The sequence below is a fragment of the Babylonia areolata genome, chromosome 3 (genome assembly GCF_041734735.1).
Source record: "Babylonia areolata isolate BAREFJ2019XMU chromosome 3, ASM4173473v1, whole genome shotgun sequence".
In the NCBI taxonomy this organism is placed as follows: Eukaryota; Metazoa; Mollusca; class Gastropoda; order Neogastropoda; family Buccinidae; genus Babylonia; species Babylonia areolata.
Window position 1 is genome coordinate 51,926,961 of NC_134878.1, and position 23,130 is coordinate 51,950,090.

The following is a 23,130-nucleotide window of genomic DNA, read 5'->3' on the forward strand; positions in this document are numbered from 1 at the left end:
GTACTTCTAAATGTCGTAAGAAGTGAAAAGGACTTCATTTTGAGAAAAGTCAAGACTGGAAATTTTTTCGTTTCATCGTGATCAATTCAAGGGTATTAATTCGCATGGTTTACAATTTTTAACTGTGAATTCCCACTGATTCTGTGGATATTTTTATGGCAGTTTGGGCATAATTCAGTAAGTGATGAGGCATTCACAAATCTTTCTCTGAATAAATATTTAACGGTCTCCTTCTCCAACTTTCCATCATGTTATCCTGTATTGTCCATTGAATATAGGATTGAACGGGCAGGTCAACAACTTGAAAAAAAAATGGCGTCGTTCGCGTTCGCGAAGAATATGGGCACGCGCTTTGAATGTGTATAAATATGTGTACGCAACTGATTTTTGCCCATGACCTTCAGGGCTCAGCCAACATATCTGTAAAGTCCACTCGTATTGATTTTAGTATTTTCCGAAAAAGACCACTTGGGCGAATGAACATAGTGAAAGCCCTGTACACTGAGAGTAAAACACACAAGCTTTTTATGTATTGAGTATAATTTCAAAATGTAATGTTTAAGATGAGAAAGATCAATTAAAGCAAATTAAGTCCCCCAGCATTAATTACAGAGTAATTTCCCTTTTTTACTATCTGCACCAAAACGTTTGCAAAATAAATAAAACTTCTATGCTTAGCAAAAGAAGTTCCTGTTTGAACAAAAAATGATAATAATGACTGCTCTTGTTGTTGGGTCAGAATATCAGATCAAAGTGCCAAGTTTAGAGAATACAAAAAATATAAATATAACAGTAAATGCAGTTTGCATATAATTAGGCTTCATTTTTTTTTTTTTTTTTTTTTTGTGCCCATCCCAGAGGTACAATATTGTTTGAAACAAAATGACTGGAAAGAACTGAATTTTTCCTTTTTATGCCTAATTTGGTGTCAACTGACAAAGTATTTGCAGAGAAAATGTCAATGTTAAAGTTTACCACGGACACACCGACAACCGAACACCAGGTTAAAACATAGACTCACTTTGTTTACACAAGTGAGTCAACAAAATGAGAAACACAAACATTTTCTCCATAGCTCATGTGTAATTCCTACTGATTTACAAAAAACAACAACAACACACACACACACACACACACACAAAGAAACATGGAGTAGAAGGGATGGTGGGGAAATGAGGGGCAGTGAGGGGAGGCATTACTGGTGCTAACATTTATCAATCCAAATAATATTTTTGCTCACCATCGGAAACGCGTTTTCCATGACTTATCACTCAGATACTTATAACAAAATTAGCTAAAGCATGCTGAATAATTACCAAAGTAACTGACTTTCAGACAAGATGGTGGACAGAGTTCTGAATCGTGTCACTGGCTCAAATCTTCCAGCTCTTTCTGGATAATTCAGTGCCCTTTATACAATACTGATATGCAACAAACATATCAATGGTGTAGTTAAGTGTCCTCAATAGTCAAGTAGACTCAAACTTCAATCATCAGAATGTGTCGAAAGAATCAATTCAATTCAAAATACTTAATTGTCTGCTTAAACCAAAAACAGAAAATTATCTTTTGGCTGAAAATGCCCGCTAACAAAATATCAAAGAGAAAAATGAATGAATAACTGGCACTCCCTTCACTGATCACCATGCAAGCATCAATTGTCAAGTTAAAAGAAAAACATTCAGGTAAGTTGATATTACATTTTAAGATAAGAGTGAAACAACTGCGTATGTGCATGTAGCTTGTGTGTGTGTGCATGCACGCGTATGAGTGTCTGTGCGTGTGTGTCTTTCCTATGTTTTATCCAGTTTTGGTGTTGAAAAAGTCTTTCCATAGAAAAATTCACAAAAGTTTGCCACTGATACACATACACACCACACACAGAGATTATCTTAAAACACTGAATAAAACTTCACAAACAGACGCAAACAATGTTAAGATATATGAATCCCGAGATGAAAACGTCCTGGAAAGCCGCAAAAAACAATAAACATGCATGAAAATAACATTTCTAATGCATAAAAGGTTGGCAAAGACAGAGCAAATTGACAATGTCACTTATCTGAAAAACGGCGGCCACTGAGAATGACTGTTTACCTCCAGCCGGAAATGGCATTTCATTGGCTAGCAGACGGCGGTCTAATGGCGAGATGTAGTATCATGGAGTCGCCACGAAACTTTTTGGCCAAGAAGAGCAAACAGATAGGCCTGGTTTGCATCAGTTTGACATGGTACAGTATATGACACCAAAACTCAATTTTACAAGTACAGTCACTCTGCACAACTTACCGAGCGCAGTCATAGCGTCCAGTCACCAGCAGCATGCCACGCAGAGCAATGAAGGTGTCTCGACCCCAGCAACGCCACACACCAGCAGAGAAGTGGGGCAAACCTGGACAACAACACAACGGGTCAATCACAACGCCCTTCAAAACTTCTTCCATATAAAACACACAAAAAAGGGCACAGATACACTGCAATCATAGGGCAAAGATAATAACAGTATTGTCCAGACCTAACATCTACATGGAAGGACAGCAACATCTTCAAACACAAGATCAGACCTGTGTGTGTGTGTGCACTGGTATATTCCATCTTCCTGCATGTGGAACCTCACAATGAATTTGGAAAGAAAAATCCAAGCCCTGGAAATGAGACACTGCAAGATATCAAACACCATAAAAATTATACACTGACCACATCACTAAAAAAAAAAGAAAAAAAAAAAAAAAAAAAGTAAGTGCAGCAAACCATCAAGCAGCACACTGAAATCAGTTAAAATAAAGCTATACTGGTATGTCCATTAACAAGATCCAATGGGTGTACTAAAACTACTGTTCAGGGAGGGAACAGAGGGGCAGACAGAAAGAACGATGGACTAAGAACCCAGCAGAATGGACAGGAAAATCATTCACACACACACCCCCCCAGGCTTTGACACACAACCCACAGACCTGGAAGAATCTGAACAGTTCTATGCAACACCCAAATGACTCTTCACAGTGTTGAATAAAATACGCAAATATTGACATAATTTTAAGCAATCAATTTAAGCTTTCTCAATTTTTTTGCTAGCACAGAATAAATAATTATGAACAATTCAAGCTTTCCATCCAAATGGACATTTATCAGCAGCAGACATTATTCTGGCAAGCTCCTTATAATGTAAATCCAAGGTACTGGGTAAGGGAGTGCAGAGTTCAAAAGGACTACAATTAACTACTCCTCCCTCCCCCCAACCCAATTCAGCATTCCAGCTCTTGAAAATGTGAGGAGGGAAATGTGTTTTAAATATACATGCAAGCAAACTGGCCATCAGGTTATATTTTTTTAACTTCTGAAAATGACTGTCCTGCTCAAACACTTCAGCAGGATCAATGATTATCTTTCCTGACCAAGAACTCCAAGTCGGTTTTTGCTTTTAACACGAGATGATAATCTCTGTAAATGATATGAGGCAATGGCACTTCAAAGGTTAAGTAAACCACAAGATAGGATGATGAGAACCAGAAGCCTTTATCGTTGTCACAAAACCTCCATTGGTCAGTCAGTAGCCTTGAGAGAGAGAGAGAGAGAGAGAGAGAGAGATAGAAGAGAGGATTGTTATGCAGAGCTCAAGAACAGAATGCCAGATGATTATCGCAGGAGCTGCACTCATTAAGCCCTTCTACCCTGGGGAGTATACAGCCTCGGCAGGCTTCCCTGCCATACACATGAGGAAAAATGCAGAAAATGTATTGAAATCCAACCATTTTTCACTTCAAAATCCACAAATGTAGACAAGCCAGAAACACTACAGGAGCAAGTTCTCTTTGCTTGTAGTGTATGCATATGCAGGAACGTGGAAACCATTTTAATGAAACCAATTCTTACACACTCAACAATGCTCGGGCACAGGGTTGAACGAGTTAACTAGAGAATGGGAACATCTCCCAACCACTGTTATTTGGGTTCTACTGGATAAACAACTAGTTAATGAGGACTTTGTTTTCAAAATGAGAAGAGAGGATGAACCTGGAGTAAAATCATTCCATCACTAAAAGATATCACTTTCATTTTAATTCTTGGTTCCTCCCCACTCTGCTGTAAGAGCTAACCAGTCTGAGCCAGCAGAATGCCTTGCTTCAACTTCCAGATTTTGGGGTGTGTTCTGCTCAGGGCATAACCAACACAAAACTCTGGGCTGTCAGCAGCTGTTCCAGCCTTCAGTCTGATGCGCTGGAAAAGATCTCTGTGTTGCTTATCTCCCATGTCAAAGAGAAACAGGAATAATGATAAAGCACGTGGGGTTCTCCAAACTTTTGAAACACAAACCGCATGCCGAGGCTGAGAGAAAAGACCTAACTAATCCATTCTTTCCGCATGAGTGAAGTAAAACAGAAAAGAAAACTGCCCAAACATCACTGTGTATAATGGATTGCCTTCCATATTTCACCTTTATCACACCAATCAAAGAACACGATTCTGCACTCTGGCCAAAGCTGCACATGTCAGGACGATAAAAAAACATTCTTACAGCCATATCAGGCACTAACCTGCTGCCATGGACACTGGAGCCTCTTCCTCCTCGCCAGTGATCATGTTCTTCTCTGTGCGCACCTTGGGGTTCAGCTTGGGGGACATGGCTGGGAGCTTGGCGGAGCGCACAAAACCGCAGAACTGGATGGAGCCCAGCGCCAAGGCCTGTACGAAGGTGGACCCGTCCTTCACAAAGCTGTCAACAAACAACCACAATCAGTGGGAGTTCAGCTTATATTTGGGTGATAGCAGGTTCATTTGGTGTTTTTTCTATCTTTTTTTTTTTTTTTTTTTTTTTAAACACAATAGTGAATATATAATACATACATATATATACATTCATATATATGTACAATTCAGTAGTGGAGGTAAACACAAGTGCAGGTAATAACTATAACAACTATTTCCTTATTTCAAAATAACTTTGCAAAGATCAAAAAGGGAAATGTAAAATTATAGAAATCCTTCAAACTGGGGACCATTTGATTTATCTGTGAGAATATAGGGTAGGTATGTCTAATTGCAAACGATCCAGTCGAAGCAACCAGCTTAACGTGCGTACCGTAAAGATAACATGTTGTATGATAGTCAAACATAGTTCTTTTGTTTTTGTAGGCTTTCTCTAAATGGTTGCACCAAGAAAAGTTCCTCTGCTCATTCTTTTCAACATTTTGTCGACGTTTGAAATACAGGGGTGGGGTGCTTGAGGGTAAACGCAAACGGGCAAGTCTAACTGCGAACAATGGCTTCGGGTACATGTAGACAGCTAAAACAGAAGCAGATCTTATAACTCATTAGACATAAAATATTATTTGAACATTGCACCAGACTGTTGTATTGTTGGTTTTGATCGCACATGCACACAAACACACCCTTTTGAGAGTGTTCAGTAACTGTGCAGCATTGTTCGCAAACGACACTGCTTTGCAGATTCCTGTCAAAACTGATGTTCTGATCTGTCACCAATATGCTTTCTTAAATTCTTCCAGCGCTGGTAATGAGCATTCAACATATCTGATCAAATCAACTATTTTAAACTGTGTCAAAGTTCAAGTCCTACAACTTGCTTCCATTGAGTTTTTGATTTTAAGAGCACGTTTGTAACTTTGGTCGCTATTGGTGCGTGAAGAGAAAACAGAGCGTGGAAATAGCCAGAAATAGCTGATGTTTGACAGGTTCTTTGAAATGGATATTCATTAAGGTTATAGAAAAAGGTTGAAGCAGATGCTGAATTGTGAAATTCAACCGTTAAGAATGCTTCGAAGTGGGATGGTATACGAATCGTTCGCAATTACGAGTACATGCTGTTTGGAGTTACCCACACCTACCCTATATACACATATATATCACACAAGAAAGGTGGGGGAGCGATGGGGGTATTAATTTTCATTTTACTTTCTTTTTACAACAAAACAGTGGATAATGATTTTTTTTTCCCCCTTTACAATAAAGCAGTGACTTTTTCAAGTGTAGAACTGCATGCATGCACGCACACCAACGCTTTGAACACTTGGAGAATATCATCAATCGGAGAGGGGTCACTTGTTTTGGGAACAATTCACAGGGCAGATGGGGAGCATTGTGTCCAGTTTACCATTTACCCTTCAGTGCCAGGGGAAAATCAGTAGAAAGTGGTGTTTCAAGTCACAAAACAATAAGCCTAAAACTGAGGAAATGGTCTGGAGATATACCACTCTAGATAAACTGTGTGAATTTTCAGCCTTAAGAGTTATTTCCATTCTTCTGATGACATCATCAATGACGTCACTATGTAGGTACGTGATGCATTCTATGGCACTCGAGGGGTTAATTAAATTAAATCAAATTTAGCAGGCCGTGCGAGAAACGACATACTCTGAGTACTGCTGCAGCGCTATCTCGCGCAGAACGATGTAGGCCCCGGTGACCAAGGCGTCAAAGTAGCAAGGGATCAGGTAGCGTGGGACCTTCCTCAGGTGTGCAAACATCCCGTCAAACCACTCCCCTAGCTGCAAACCCACACACAGCAACGGCAAACTATACAACATATCCCGTCAAACCACTCCCCTAGCTGCAACCCCACACACAGCAACGGCAAAATACACAACACATCCTGTCAAAAAAACACTCCCCTAGCTGCAACCCCACACACAGCAATGGCAAACTATAGAACACATCCCGTCAAACCACTCCCCTGGCTGCAACCCCACACACAACAACAGCAAACTATACAACACATCCCGTCAAACCACTCCCCTGGCTGCAACCCCACACACAGCAACGGCAAACTATACAACATATCCTGTCAAACCACTCCCCTGTCTGCAACCCCACACACAGCAATGGCAAAATACACAACACATCCTGTCAAACCACTCCCCTGTCTGCAACCCCACACACAGCAACAGCAAACTATACAAGATATCCTGTCAAACCACTCCCCTGGCTGCAACCCCACACACAGCAACAGCAAACTATACAAGATATCCTGTCAAACCACTCCCCTGGCTGCAACCCCACACACAGCAACGGCAAACTATACAACATATCCCGTCAAACCACTCCCCTAGCTGCAACCCCACACACAGCAACGGCAAACTATACAACATATCCCGTCAAACCACTCCCCTAGCTGCAACCCCACACACCGCAACAGCAAACTATACAACACATCCCGTCAAACCACTCCCCTGGCTGCAACCCCACACACAGCAATGGCAAAATACACAACACATCCTGTCAAACCACTCCCCTGTCTGCAACCCCACACACAGCAACACTTCAGCAAGCTCAGACAGCAGATTTGGACATGATGTGACAATAACAACTGATGCTGTTTTGTGTTTTATAATATTGTTTGCAAAGTATTACTAATATTTATGTAAAATTGAGGATAGCTTTCCACAAATATCCGTTTTTTTTTAACAAATTAAAAACTCGATATAGAACTGAAGAATATAATGCATATATTAACTTTAACCATACCATTTTCTCTGCCAGATGGCTGCTTACAAATTACTGATCACAAATGATTAATAACCTGTTCATGATTAACAAAAATTAACCACCGATATTTATTTTCTTTTTATTGATATTCATAAGAAATGATTGAGGTGTTCACTTGCTGTGAACGTGTTCTAAGATACTTGACAGTTTGTATTCCTTGACATATTGTGTAAGATCTTAAGAAATGAATGATAATACTCCATGATGATAACCAACCAGTGTATAATCCAGCTGCTTGGCTGTTTCTATCAGAGTATTTATGGTGTTTGTTTGTTTTTTGTTTTGTTTTTTTGTTCTTTGTTTGTTTTTTTCTTCTTTATAAATGTCCATTAAGATGCTGTTGTTGTTGGAAAATATCAACCTATCAAAATGGAATTTAAAAAATGTTTAAAAAAAAAAAGAAGAAAAAAAGCTCAGACAGCAGCTACTTGATTCTTGGCAAACTATACACAACCACAGCGCAACACATTTCACACATTTCACCTCTTCAAGTGCCGGGTATTATCTTGGATTGTGCTTCCTAACTTGCCAGGCATTTTTAGGTTATGGAGGGTAATAATTAACAACAATTCTAGCACACAAAACTACTGCAAGAAAGTATACTTAGAAGAAAGCATGCACAACCCATGAGATGCTGCTGACTTACAAGTACGTCCTGGCGCAAATAGTGAGGCATTTTTTAAGAATATGTTTGTATCTATATATGGGGGCACTGAAGATGTTAAAAGACTGGTGATTCCAAATCCAGACAAAACATACTTGTGCTCATCTGACACATGCCATGGTCCTAGGTGTAGTCTGATTCCCACAAATGAGAATTCATTGTTTTCATGCAGATTTGGATACTGGGCCCCAATTTCTGAAAGGAGTGGAGTAACGGCCTAGAGGTAACGCGTCCGCATAGGAAGCAAGAGAATCTGAGCACGCTGGTTCCAATCACGGCTCAGCCGCCGATATTTTCTCCCCCTCCACTAGACCATGAGTAGTGGTCTGGATGCTAGTCAATCGGATGAGACGATAAACCGAGGTCCCGTGTGCAGCATGCACTTAGCACACATAAAAGAACCAACCACCGCAACAAAAGGGTTGTTCCTGGCAAAATTCTGTAGAAAAATCCACTTCGGTAGGAAAAACAAATTTAAAAAAAAACTGCACGCAGGAAAAACTAAAAAAAAATGGGTGGCGCTGTAGTATAGCAACGCCCTCTCCCTGGGGAGAGCAGCCCGAATTTCACACAGAGAAATCTGTTGTGATAAAAAGAAATACAAAAACAAAAACAAATACAAATACCCAAAACATATCTGACCCAAATAAGGTGCTGTGGGTAAACAAAAGCACCTGCTTAGAAATCAAGCACACCGACACACACATAGTCAGTCAAGTCTTACAGCGGCAGTGTTGCCGATCAGTTTGAGGCGGTGGGTGATGTAGTCCATGAGCCAGTCGCCTTCCCGCAGATTGCTGCACATCGGGTGACCCAGGTCGTTGCCAGGGCGCAGTTCTCCCAGCACAGACACCACCCCTGAAACCACAGAGCACACAGTTTGCTCACCTTCCATTCATAATGGGGAAAGACTACACTCGGAGATGCCAACTGTTTGTAGGAACAATCAAGAAATTTGGTAGGAATATTCTGAATTTGGCTGAAACACTCGGGACTCCGAGCCACATCAGCAAACGTACATTTTATCTACAAGGCATACAAACACTTAGGCCTACCTGCAACAAGGTGTAACTCAACTGCTACAATCAAGCCTACTGGTCCACTCAATGCTGTTTCGATGTAAACACCCAAGCGATTAGCTGAGCATCATCATGCGAGACCAAGGTTAGCAGTGACTGCCCTGGCCTTGTGATCGATATGTCTAGAGCGTCTGTGTAACGTTACAAGAGGAAAGCATGTGACCATGCTATGTAGTCAAAAATGAACTCATCAGAACAATTCTGACATTGGTGTAACGTCGGAATGAACTGCGATTGAGGGTAACAAAATGTGGTGAAATCGAACAGTTGGCATCTCTGTACACTCGGTCATACCTTACTGGAAATGTACCTGTCTTGATGCAGAATGTATTACAGTAACAGTACTGATGATGGCATCGGCAGCAGTGCAGCTGTAAGGCTAATCAAAATCCATACTTCCTTCTCCCATGAAACAAAACCTTGTGGCAAGATCAGCTAGCAGCAGGTTATCTGTGACACACACATGCTTACTAATAAATGCCAAAACTACCTTGTTGTTTATACTGTCACCTCTTGGAAGTTCAAATACATCTCTCTGATCACAGATGGCCCATAATGATGACATGACAGGGAATCATCAACATCCATGAGCCTCTTCAAGAACAATGCAGTCATCCAGACCAGAAAACTAAATTAAATAAATAATAATAATAATAATAATAATAATATATATATATAGCGCTGAATCTTGTGCAGAGACAAATCAAAGCGCTTTTGCACCAGTCATTCACACGCATGCATAACTCTAAAATTGAAGAAATTGAAGACAAGGAAGAGGCAGGGAAGGGAAGCTATCTTGGCAAGAGGTGGGTTTTAAGGCCAGATGAAAGAGCTGAGTGCGGAGACTTGACGAAGCAAAAGAGGAAGTTCATTCCAACTGTAAGATCCAGAGACAGAGAAAGAACGGTGGCCAACAGTGGAATGTTTGAATCTGGGTATGCATAAACTGAGTGGATCCGAAGCCGATTGTAGAGAGCGAGATGGAGTGAAGAGGTGAAAGCAGCCACAGATATAGGAAGGAGCAGATTTGTGAAAACATTCATAACATAGTGCTGATCTTGTACTTTATTCTGTGTGAGACAGGGAGCCAGTGGAGATGTTGCAAAAGAGGAGTGATGTGCTCAGATCTTTTCTTTCGGAGGACGAGTCGGGCAGCAGAGTTTTGTATGCGCTGAAGGACTAAATGGATGAAACAGGCAAACCAGACAATATAAAGTTACAGTAGTCAAGGCGAGAGAGAATGACAGAAACGACAAGCCTAGATGTTGTGTCAGTGGACAGGTATTTCCAGATGGAACTGATGTGCTGCAATTGACAGTAGCAGGATTGACATGTCTGACTGATAAATTTTTGCATGGACAGTGTGTTGTCAAGGGCAATGCCAAGGTTCCTGACTGAACTGGAAAGAGGGATGGATATACTGCCAAGTTTGACTGTATCAGTTGTGACGGAAGAGAGTTTTTGTTTAGTTCCTATGATCATTGCTTCAGTTTTGTCCGCATTCCACTGTAACTTACTTAGAGTCATCCAGTTTTGAATGTCCAGGAAGCAGTTGGATGTTTCTTGCAAGAGCGACAACAATTTTTCAGGGGTATCACTCTTCTGAAGTTGAGTGTCATCAGCATAAGAATGAAGACTGACATTATGGCGGTTGATAATTTCAGTAAGATGAGCAGTGTACAGTGTGAAGAACACTGGGCCTAAAACAGATCCCTATTGGACTCTATGTTCAAATTTAACAGGCTCAGAATGGAAATTATCAACAATGACAGACTGCAATCGATCTGTGAGATTAAGATTTGAGCCAGTTTAGAACAGTGCCGTTGATACCAAATGTAAAATGAAGATGGGAAAGAAGGATTGAATGGTTTATCGTGTCAAAGGTGGCTGATAAGTCGAGAAGACTTGAGCCTATATTTATATCTTTATTACTGACCTTACAATACTAACATCCACACACGCAGACAATTAGACATCCACCTTAACCCCTAGGCTGCCTATATGACGAGATACATCGTCATCGCATGCATATACGCTTCGCTGCCACAATGATGAGAACTCGTAATCAAAATATTCTGACTTTCCCTGGTTTGCGTTCAGTTTGTTGACAAAAATACAGGTTGCTTTAGCACGGGGAATCTTTCTAGATTCTATTCATTGCTAGACACACGATCTATGTCATGAGGCAGTCCTTTATTTGAACATTTTGGTTGGGTTACTGTCGCAGTGTTTTGCCTGGCTCCTTTCCTCGCTCGCCCAACAAAATGTTGGACTGACGCCATGCTCAAGACATGCAATCGTGGTGAACTAAATCAACTAAGACTGCTTTCTTTAGCTGATGCTCAGAAAGAATTGAGGCGTAAATTTGACGGAGAAGACAATGATGAACATTTATAGGACGATCTGATAGAAAATAAAGGGAGCAATCAAGAGAGTGGCCAAGATACAACTACCAGTGAGTGATGCCAGCTCTACAGCTGTAGTAAACGACAGAAAGTGACCGAATTATTAGCAGGACACAGTGCGAGTGATATTCTTGGCACTCAGCCAATGCAGTCTGATGAGAACTGGATAAAGTGATCATGTAAGAGGGGTGAAGAGGAGGGAGGTGGAGACTGAGGGAGTGTCACATCACATCCATATTATCACTTGGATGCACTGTGTATCTATCTCTTTAAATCTTATTTTCCTGGCAGTGAAAGGGTTAATCTTTGTCCTCTACAGTTTCTTATACTCTATGTAAATATAGCCAAAATACACAGACACACACACACACAGAGCGCCACCAGCCGGAGAGAAACCAGCAACGCTGATGACACACCCACCTCTCAGGCCGGAGTAGCACAGAGTGCCATGGTTGGGGATGAAGTAGGTGCAGACGTCAAAGTTGTCGTCCCGCTCCTCCTGGTCCACTCGGTACATGACGCGGTTCAGGTCACCCAGGGTCAGGCGGCTGACCACGGCGCGGAAGTTGGAGGTGTCCCAGGTGTCGTCGAAAGTGGTGTTGCCGCTGTAGGAGCGCATCATGTAGCCAAACTGACCCATGCCCCGCCGCAGCTCCAGCACCGCTGTCTTGGCGTGGTCCGCCAGGGTCGTCCTGCAACACACATGCACACACCATCGTCCCCACACTGTGCTTTACTTTGTGTCCAGGGTTGTTTTCAAACTTTTTGGACATAGACCACAGTGCAATCACATGGTTGGGGAGTCCCTGGGCTTGTCATACTGAAACACTGGCGGCCAGGGTCCATGGGCCACTTAGTTTACCAAAGTGTGTTCAAAAGTAAATTATGGCAGAAACACCTGACTGAGGGGGTCTTCTCTGAGGACCTTGTACTGTTGTCCAGTTCTCCCTCATGTTTCCTATCACTAAGGGAAAAATATAAAAGAATGAATCACACACACAAAATGTCTAAATGGAAATCCGCGCAATAAAGAAATACTCCCACCCCTGACATCACCTGTGAGGAGGACTTCCTATCACCACCACACGCCTGCTCTGTTGTCAGGACAAGTTCAAGAAAAAGCACCACACATCAGGTCTACTGTCTCTTCAGTTTCTTGAGAAGCACCACAAGGTCCATTCTGTCTGTCAGAAAGAGTGTGTAAAATGGAACAGTGTACATGTGTACGGCTGTTCATGACAGCATGCAGACATGTGTGTATAGGATAAATTCACATGGAAAATGCACTAGGCAGTAGGGCCTATACCTGCTTTCAAACAGTAATCAGTAGCTGTTGAGCTGGAGAGGAGACCTGTGAATCAGCTGGTGTCCTGACTCGAGAAGGAGAAAGGCTTTAGAATGTTCAACTGGTTCTGTCTCAGGTGGGCGACTGCAGAGACTGTTGTTTGCTTCAAGCTCCTTTTATTTAACCCCTTACCTGCTGAACGTTTTAACAATTTTGTCATTCTCATGTGGCAAGCGAAAACTCAGGATTTCCACCCAAGTGCAATAAAATGTGCACCATTTCCTCAAATAGAAAGATATCTCCTTAAAAATTTCGCATCATGCTTGCTCTTACATTGTACTTTAACCCTTTCGCTGCCAGGAAAAAAAGATTTAAGTGAAATCTATTTGCCAGGGTTTTTCCAAAAAAAACAGGTATAATTTTCAAAAAAATTCTGTGCTCTTTGTTACTGGAGAAAGACCCATAAAAGTATATATTTTCTGAAAGGTAAATGAATAAAGAATACAAAACACATACTTTTTTCCCATTTGAAATATTTTTAGTGACATGCTGTTGTTTTGAAATCAGTGTTTTGTTTTTTGTCACATTTTCAACTCGTTCATTACAAACATTAGTCAGGTAATTTGCACTAAAATATAATATTTTCTGGACAAATGGATATCTGCAAATACAAAATCACACTAGAACAACCATAATAATTTTTTAAAAATTTTTTAAGAGAGATACACAATGCACTGTGACTTCTCCAAGTGATAATATGGATGTGAGGGCCACGCCCCCTCAGTCTCTACCCCCCTCCTCTTCACCCCTCTCACACAGTCGCTTTATCCAGTTCTCATCAGACCGCACTGTCTTCCCCTTCAAGTTTACGCTTCAATTCTTTCTGAGCATCAGCTAAAGAAAGCAATCTTAGTTGATTTAGTTCACCATGTACGCATGTCTTGAACATGGCGTCAGTCCGACATTTTGTTGAGCGAGCGAGGAAAGTAGTCAGACAAAACACTGTGACAGTAACCCAACCAAAACGTTCAAATAAAGGACTGCCTCATGACGTAGATGGTGTTTCTAGCTATGAATAGAATCTAGAAAGATTCCCCAAGCTAAAGTGACCAGTATTTCTGTCAATGAACTGGATGCAAACCAGGGAAAAGTCAGAATATTTCGATGATGAGTTATCTCATCATTGTGGCAGCGAAGCGTACATGCTTGCGATGACAAGTTTTCTCATCATATAGGCAGCCTAGGGGTTAAGCAGATGATAAATATGTTACAACTTCATTGTATAACTTGTTACTGTTGTATAAAATCTGAGTCAAAGAATCAAGTGGCAAAAAAAATTCTCTGCATTACAAATTAATTCCAGGATTTCCCATCAAATTTGTTTTCGATGGGTGCCTGTGACCCAGTATTACATCAGAGTTTGATGGGAAAAAAAGATACCGGCTGGCTGGCTGTGTTGGCATCAGAAAGCTGATCATTCAACCATTCTGGCTTTACACTTATATTATGGTCAACACAGGTCATTAAAAGGAATAGGAGGAGTTTGTATTATACTCCATGTTTGGTGTTACATATACTTACCATGTCAAACTGATGCAAACTAGGCCTATTGGTTTGCTCTGCTTGGCCAAATTTCACGCGGCTAACAGGGAAAAGACGGGCCCACCCGCTCTCAGCCAATCAAACGCCTCTAAAAACTATAAGCGCTTAATCATTCCGTGGCCATGAACAAAAATGCCCCACGAGAACCACGGCGGAGACGCGGGGACGGACGGGCGGGCATTCGAGTTTGACATGGTAAGTATATGTAACACCAAACATGGAGTATAATACAAACTCCTCCTTTTGGTGTCATATACTGTACCATGTCAAACTGATGCAGAATTTAAAGCAAATGGAGGAGGGCAACGCCTACTGGTTCATATGGGGAGCCCTTGTAACTGAGACGGCAGTGTTAGCCGTGACAAAGGAAATCCCCTTGGAACCGTCAGCCCTGGTCATACGGAAATTCCTGAGGTAGAAGTTGATGAAGGGATTCTCAGACCGCCAGAAGGCTGCCTCCAAGACATGCTGCGCTGGCACTGAGTGCTGGAAAGCAGCCGAAGTCGCTATGGCCCGCACTTCGTGTGCTCTGGGATGAAGACAGCTGATATCCCTGTGTGCATGAGAGTAGGCTCTACGAATGACTTGGGAAACCTGGCGGGAAATGGTGCCTGCAGCGATGTCTTTCTTGTAATTCTCATTGAGGGAGATGAGCAGACACCTCTGAGAAGAACGCCTATGGCGAGACCTATCCCAATAATATTTGAGACACCGAACAGGGCAGGTGCCTATCCTCATCATCTTGGGCAAGAATATCAGACAAAGGTCTGACCCTCAGAGAGGGGGAAGGAACCTCAGGGTCTTGGTTCTTAGCCAGAAACTCTGGAAGGAAACGAATAGTGATGGAACCATCTCTGTGGAAGGCCAGATCTTGTGGCATTCCACTAAGCCCATGCAGCTCACTTCTACGACTGCCTGTGGCCAGCCACAGAAGGAAAGTGGTCTTGAGGGTGAGGATGTCAAAAGGAATAGTCCCCAATGGTAGGAAGGGCTGTTTTCGAATGAAATCCAGCACCAGGAACAAGTCCCAGAGGGGCACTCTTCTGGGGTCTCTAGCTTCCTTCAGAGGGGCACCCCTAGCCACCTCTCTGAGCAGGCAATCCGTTTCAAAGGCGGAACCACCTAGCTGTTTGCATTGTGGTACAGAAGGCAGACCTGTACCCTCGCACAGAACTAGCAGACAGGATGAGAACCGAGGAGCAGAGAGCCAAAAGTTGGCCAGCTGCATGCTCGTAAGGTTCGTAGGGGTAATGCCCTGAGCTGTACACCACCGCAACCATTTCTTCCAGCGAAAGTCATACAAAGTCTCTGTTCCCTGCCTCCTTGCTCTGGTGACTATGGAGAGGAGGTCAGAGGAGGCACACCCCTGGGTCAGCACAGCCGACACAGAGGCCGACCGAGGGGTCGAGGACTTCAATGGTGATGCTGACAGTTCCGACCGCACAGCAGCCATGCGTGCTGGTGGAGTAGTTGAGGATTGGAATGCGGAGTGCCCGAGCGAGGCTGCCTCAGCAGATGAGATTTGGTTTCAAGTTCCAGGGGTGGGAACATGTGTCAGGGACTGAAGGTCCGGAAACCAGGTCTGGGCTGGCCATTTCGGCGCAATGAGGATCAGCTGCGGGTGTTCCAATCTGTCTTTCTGTATCACCTTGGACAGACTTGGAAAGGGAGGAAACGCGGAGGCAATCAGACTGCTCCAATCTAGAGAGAGAGCATCCACTGCCCACGCTTCTGGGTCGGCAACCGAAGAGACGGAAGTGGGAAGTCTCTTGTTGAACAAGGTCCACCATCGGCCGAAACCACTGTTCCCACACCCTCTGAAGGCTGTCCTTGTCCAGGGTGCACTCTGTGCGTATGACACTCTTGGACCTGCTAAGAGCATCTGCCAAGAAGTTGGTTTTTCCTGCTCAGTGTCTCGCTGAAAGTGCAATGCCCTTGCTGTGGCACCAACGGAGGAGAGCCTCAGTCCGCATGGAGAGGTCTGCCGAGTGCGCTCCCCCCATTTGTTCACATAACATGCGACCGTCGTCTTGTCCGTGAACAAGCGGATGGTCTTGCCAGTGGCCTCCCCCATGAAGTGCAGGAGAGTCCTGCGAACTGCCTCCAGTTCCAGAACATTGATGTGGCATAGGCGCTCCTCCGGGGACCAAGTCCCTGCTGCATAGAGTGAGTCCATGTGGGCTCCCAAGCCCAGGGAGGAGGCGTCTGTGAAGAGTGCCACCTGAAGAGTAGGTGGGGCTAAGGGCACCCCCTGTGTCCGAAGGGGGGTGATTAACCACTCTGATGTCACCTCGAGGAACCACTCGCCCAGACATATCTGGGTATCCCATGGCTGAGTGCTCTGGGACCGGCATAACCTCAGTGCCCTCTGGAGAGGGCGCTTGAGAACCCTGTCCAGAGGAATGAGAGGTGCCGTGGACTCCATCATGCCCAAGAGGGAAGAAAGTGTCTGCGCTGTATCTTGGGAGGAGTGGCGCCAGTGGCTGAGGAGGCCTGCCAGACGGTCCCAGTGATCTGGCGCCAGAGAGACTATCATAGACCGCGTGTCGAATCTCATCCCTAAGAAGTCGAAGGACTGATGTGGGGACAGATCGCATATCTGCTGGTCCCTGAGGAAGCCCAGTTGGGAGCAAAGGTCTAGAAGTCTGGCCGTATGACTCAGGCACAGGGCCTGCGACTGGGCCAGGATAGGCCAGTCGTCCAGGTACACACAGAGACAAATGGATTCCGAGCGGACGATGGACACCAATTCCCGCACCACCTTGGTAGACAGGAAAGGGGCAAGGGACAGACCAAATGGGAGGGCCGGGAACTGGAACCCCTTGTCCCTCCACACGAACCTCAGGTACCGACGGGATGCCGAATGGATGAGTATATGAAAATAAGCATCTTCCAGATCGATAGAGGTAGGCCAATCACCTTGTTGGATGGTCTCCAAGCAGAGCAAACCAATAGGCCTAGTTTGCATCAGTTTGACATGGTACAGTATATGACACCAAATGTTAGCATTATCAATATCCTTGGCACTATAAGCAATTTCTAAACTCTCACACACACACATCACCTGTTGAGTGCTTTACCTGAAGGCCACAACAGTTCCAGGAGTGAAGTTCTTGAAGCCGACCTCTTTGGCGCCGTGGCTTTCACTCTCAAAACAGAACTGGCTGCTGCCAATAGGGATGTGCTCCCTGATTTCAAGGGTGTAGTTGCTCAGACCGTTGATAATATTTGTGTCTTTGGAGAAGGGAGTATCACCACTGCAGCGAATGGTGCCTTCAAACAGCACCTCTTCCACAATGCCTGTTGACGAGGGGTTGGGAGCAAATGTTTAGTGTGATTGACAAACAGGCATTCATTAAAAAACATGTGCATGATGAGGGTTGTTCATGTCAATGAAATGCAGACTGCTTTCTGGATGTGACACAGAAAGATGGAATCTGTAAAGCAAAACTGTGAGAAAAGATACTGATATTTCTTTCCCAGTCCTGAAACTTCTTTCAAAATGCATTTTATAATGAAGGCAAACAAACAAACAAAAATCTTCAGTCTTATTTCCTGCTCAACACACAATAATGTCTCCAAAAGTGACACAGAAATTCACTTTCAAGCACTCTTATTTCCTGCTCAACACACAATAATGTCTTCAAAAGTGACACAGAAATACACTTTCAAGCACTACTTTGACAAAGCCTGGGACCGTGAACACTGACAGAACATATTTCAATGCTACTCCAAACAATTCTAGTTTTATATCTATTATCATTTCAATGCCATTTCTAAACTATTTCTATTACTACCGTCAGCAAATGAGTCAAAAGTGAAATGACACCATCTTTCAATCTAGGACAGCGGCTAGAATGAATAACCCTACATGCTATTTCGTGGGAGCTGCACGCCGAATCATCAGATGAACAGGCATACAGGCTGGATACTCTTAGTACAACTACTAAGAATGAAAGTTTCAATTTCAGTTTCTTGAGGAGGCGTCACTGCGTTCATACAAATCCATACATGCTGCACCACATCTGCTAGGCAGGTGCCCGACCACCAGCATAACCCAACGCGCTTAGTCAGGCCTGGAGTGCGTGCATATATATTTGTGTACCTATAAAAATGAAAGACAGAAACAATCTCACCTTCCACCCTCACGGGGCGGAACGAGTACTCGTGGTTGGGGTTGTGTGGGTTGTGGAAGGCGGTACAGGCGACCAGAATCACCGACTGGTGAGTGAGGGGGTTGTGGCGGGTTACTGCCGTCACCTCATTGTCCAGCTGGTCCACAAACACCTGGACAACATAACAACCACTCAGTTTTCAGTTTCAAGGAGGTGTGGTGTCAAGAGCATGCAGACAGATCCATATATACACTACACCACATCCGTTGTTAAATTTAAAAAAATAAAAACCAAAAGGGGCAGCAAAAGATGAGCTTAAAAGAAAGAGCAATCATCATGCAAAATTTCAATAAGGACAGGAGAAATCTTCATCAAGGAAGGCTGGGTGAGTTTTTCCCCCAGTCATATAAGTATCCTGAAATTCCACATGTTCTTCAGTTTGAAAAATAAAGCCTACCTCACAAAATGTAAGATTTGTGGTTGGAATCTTGGTGCAGCTTGGAAAAAATCATTTCTGAGTGGTCATTCTATCATCAAGCTTCTTAGCTTCATTCTCAAAGACACTGTTCACATTAAAAGCATTTATAAACAGCAGACTTGCAGATATTCAAATCCTCACTGAACGAATTTATTCTTACACCAGAGTTTATCGTTTTGTAACTTTCCCTCCTCCAAAATGCAACCAAGTGACTGCATGCATGTATGCGATATAACGGACCAGCCATTGTCTTCCCTGCTTAGCTTCATTCTCAAAGACAACTGTTCACAATAAAAGAATTTATAAACAGGAGACTTGCAGATATTCATGTCCTCGCTGAAGTAATTTATTCTAACACCCGAGTTTCATTTCATCATTTTGAAACTGCATTTCTCTCCTCTAAAATAAAACGATGCAACTGCATGTATGCCGTACAACAGACCAACCATCATCTTCCACCCTCACCTCTTTGTATCCTGAAATGGCCATCTCGTAGTGCTGGTTGTTCAGCACTCGTTTGCCATTGGTGATGCCGCTCTGCAGGCTGACTTGCTGGCCCCACGACGGGTATTTTCGAGCCTCGTCCACCACGTGAATCTGTTCGCACAACACCGTCACCATGTGTTTCACTCCACAACCAGGGGAGCAGGGGATATGGGGGGAGGGAAGGTGGGGGAGGGGATCTGGGATGAGGGATCATAAAATCAAACCAAAGTCCAAAATGCAGTATATACAACCCAGTTTCTGTTTTTGGAAACTGCGGGAACTGCGTGTAATACATTGCCAAATATTTCAGTACCATTTCCACCCAGAAAATAAACAAATTTTCTTCTTCTCCTCTTCAAAGATAACTTCTTATCTTTCCCTGGTTGGGAATTATCGCATCCTGTCAACAATGAACATATTATATTCTCCATTCATTTTCCTTCAATATAACATTACTTTTACATGTGTGATAGAGACAGTGTGTGTGTGTGTGTGTGTGTGTGTGTGTGTGTGTGTGTGTGTAAGGGGTAGGGTAGGGGGGTGGGGGTAAATTATCTCAGCATGGTAATGTATGTGACTGGTTCTAACTATTGGGATTTGTTTTCAATACTGTGCTTGGTTTTCAGCATTCTGTGTATGCAGTTGAAGTTTTGTCTGAGGAGGTGAGACTGATTTTTAAGTGTCTGTGATTTTAGATGTGACTCATGCGACTAGTTTTGAGTAAATAGTAATTCGTTTTCGAGTATCATGATATGGTTCTAAGCACTGTGGTATCAGTGTTCAGTATTGTGAAATGAAATGAGCATTATTTACTTATTGTGATGTATGATATGTACGATGAGTGTTGTTGTTTGGTGTTCAACGGTTTTTGTATGTGCTTGTACACATCCTGTGTTGGGCTGGATGTCTGTAAAGGGTCGTGGATGTAAGTTTTTAATGCTAGTGTCTAAATGCAGGTTTTACTTATCAGTCTTTACACTGTGCAAGACATCTGCTCATGTTTTACATGGAAAGGTACTCCATAAATTGGATTATCATTATCATATCATTACTACTACTTTTGATAATTATCAAGATCTTTTTGAATTTTATTGGCAAAAATTACAAATAGTACCAGGTTAAACCAGAACACCCCCACCCCCACCCACAAGAAAAAAAAAAAGGAAACAAAGCTAAAACATACATGATGAGGCACCAGTTGATCGTAACCCATGTTGCTGCCAGTGGCACAGTTGGCCATGGAAACCAGAGCTGCTGATGGCCACAAATCATACGCCGAGCGTTTCTGAAACAGGAAGGAAGGAACGAGAACTGACAGTTAAAAGAGTTCCTTCTGACAGTGTTCACTGCCCACGGCCATGTGATGATGGGTTTTAAGTCGACTGTAATTCATTTTATCTTAAGTATCATGACATGGTTTTAAGCACTGTGGTATTGGTTGTTCAGTATTGAGAAATGAAATGTTTTATAATACAAAGAACACAGGGGGGGGTGGGGGTGGGGTGGGGGCAAAGCAAGCAGACATGGCTGAGACCTTTACGCAGATCTCAAGAAAGTAAAAGCTTCCACAGTTTCATGTCAAGGTCTGCATCAAGCTTCACAACGCTGTCCCACTCAACACAAACACTTCTGACTGACAGTTTTCTGGACCTTGGAATGTGAACCCTTTCACGAAGGCTCAGTGACTCCATCTTTGTATTTCTATCACAGCTATGGAAATGAAGGAATGAAAAGAAAAAAAAAAGTACCTGCAGTGTTTGTTACCACATTCATACCATGACAGTGCCCAATGCTAAGTTTAAACCAGACTGACATGAGCTTACAGATGGGCCAACAGCAAAGTGAGAGCTGTATGATCAATGGTTTCTCCATTGCAGTGGGAAGTCATTTACAGCTTAAGTTTTTTGTGAACGACTATGACTCTTATCCTTGACTGGAAGTCCTAGGAGACGGAACTCCAAAGAAAAAACCTGCACCTGCCGAGGCCGTCCTATACGTGGCAGTATCTGTACCTGTGGGACTGTGAGCATCGGTAGGCGAGAGAGTGGGGAAGGGACTGCATAACTCCTTGAAGCACTAAAAAAAAGTCACCTGTGCTAGGCAGGCAACCAGACTAATGTCGGAACATCAAGATAGCCCTTCAACACCCAGCTTTTCCAAGCCCTGCAGCAATGGAGAAGTAGTAAAGGGGACAGGCAGAGGATGCTGCTGGCATTTCCTAGTCACGACTCTGCACACAGGCAGCTGTGGGGGTGATGGTCGTCCGCCGTAGACTGGGGCAGATGCGGCGTCCATATCCTCCCACAGTGTCAGAGCAGCCCTTTTTAGGGACAGCACTGCTCTCCCCACATGGGGAAGGGGAGATAAAAGGATCCCTAAACAAAGCCTGCCTCACCTAGTACCTAGTAGGAAACCGCACCTACTTGGACATCGAACACTAGCGGTCGAAAACAACAGAAGAAAAGAACCAGGAGTCATGCCCTGACTCTGGGTGCCTGGAATGTTTGCACCCTTTCAGACAGAGACGACAGACCAGAAAGACGCACAGCACTCTTTGCTAGAATTCTTGATCGCTACCAGGTGGAAATAGCAGCCCTGAACGAAACCAGGTTTGCTGGTGAAACCCAGCTGGAGGAAGTTGGAGGGGACTACACCTTCTACTGCACTGGGAAGCCAGATGGCACCCCAAGAACCTAAGGCGTGGGCTTTGCCATATGAACCAAACTTGCACGACAGCTTGACAGCCTTCCACGTGGGATCAACGATAGGCTGATGACCCTGTGTGTGAAGCCGTTATGCCCCGATGATGACCAACCCTGATGACATCAAAGGAGCTTTCTATGAAGAGCTCAGCTGCACCATTTCAGCGGTAGACAGAAAGGACAGGCTGATCGTCCTTGGGGATTTCAATGCCTGCATCGGTGTGGACTTCTCCTTGTGGCCAAAAGTCCTAGGACAGCACGGCACTGGCAAGTGCAACTCCAACGGACTGCTTTTGCTCTCGCTCTGCGCGCAGCATGGACTGACCATCACCAACACCCTCTTCCAACAAGCGGACAAGTACAAGAACACATGGATGCACCCCCGCTCTAAGCAGTGGCACATGCTGGACTATGTGACTGTCCGGCAGAGGGACAGAGGTGATGTTTCCATTACAGTCTGTTGGTCGGACCATCGCCTGGTGTGCAACAAGATGAACATCAGACTTGCACGCATGCTCCAACCAGCCAGGCAGAAACCCCCTACAAAGCTGAACATCCACCGCCTCCCTATCACCAAGGACGTGCTGCAGCAGCAAATCCTCCAAGAAATTCCTTCAATGACTGATGTAGAAGAGGCATGGAACACCTTTAGAGATGCTGTGTACACAGCAGCAGCTGACACACTCGGCTTTGTACAGAGAAGCCACAAAGACTGGTTTGACAGAACGACTCTGGAAGACCACCCTCCTGACAGACAAGAAAGACATCCTTGCCCGCTGGGCAGAGCACTTCAACACCATCCTCAACAGGG

General features: G+C 43.7%; 1 protein-coding gene across 5 annotated transcripts in view; it reads right to left on the reverse strand.

Annotated features, from left to right (window-relative positions):
• LOC143280094 (glycogen debranching enzyme-like) overlaps positions 1–23,130 on the reverse strand; it is an 80,883-nt gene that overhangs the window by 20,514 nt on the left and 37,239 nt on the right. For all 5 annotated transcript variants that reach the window (XM_076584628.1, XM_076584630.1, XM_076584629.1 and 2 more), the window contains 9 exons: positions 20,801–20,902; positions 19,597–19,728; positions 18,675–18,825; positions 17,619–17,838; positions 12,072–12,343; positions 8,892–9,025; positions 6,373–6,506; positions 4,536–4,714; positions 2,290–2,392 (listed from right to left, as the gene is read on the reverse strand). In XM_076584628.1, the coding sequence (XP_076440743.1) occupies positions 2,290–2,392; positions 4,536–4,714; positions 6,373–6,506; positions 8,892–9,025; positions 12,072–12,343; positions 17,619–17,838; positions 18,675–18,825; positions 19,597–19,728; positions 20,801–20,902 (1,427 nt within the window). The remainder of the gene's footprint in view (positions 1–2,289; positions 2,393–4,535; positions 4,715–6,372; positions 6,507–8,891; positions 9,026–12,071; positions 12,344–17,618; positions 17,839–18,674; positions 18,826–19,596; positions 19,729–20,800; positions 20,903–23,130) is intronic.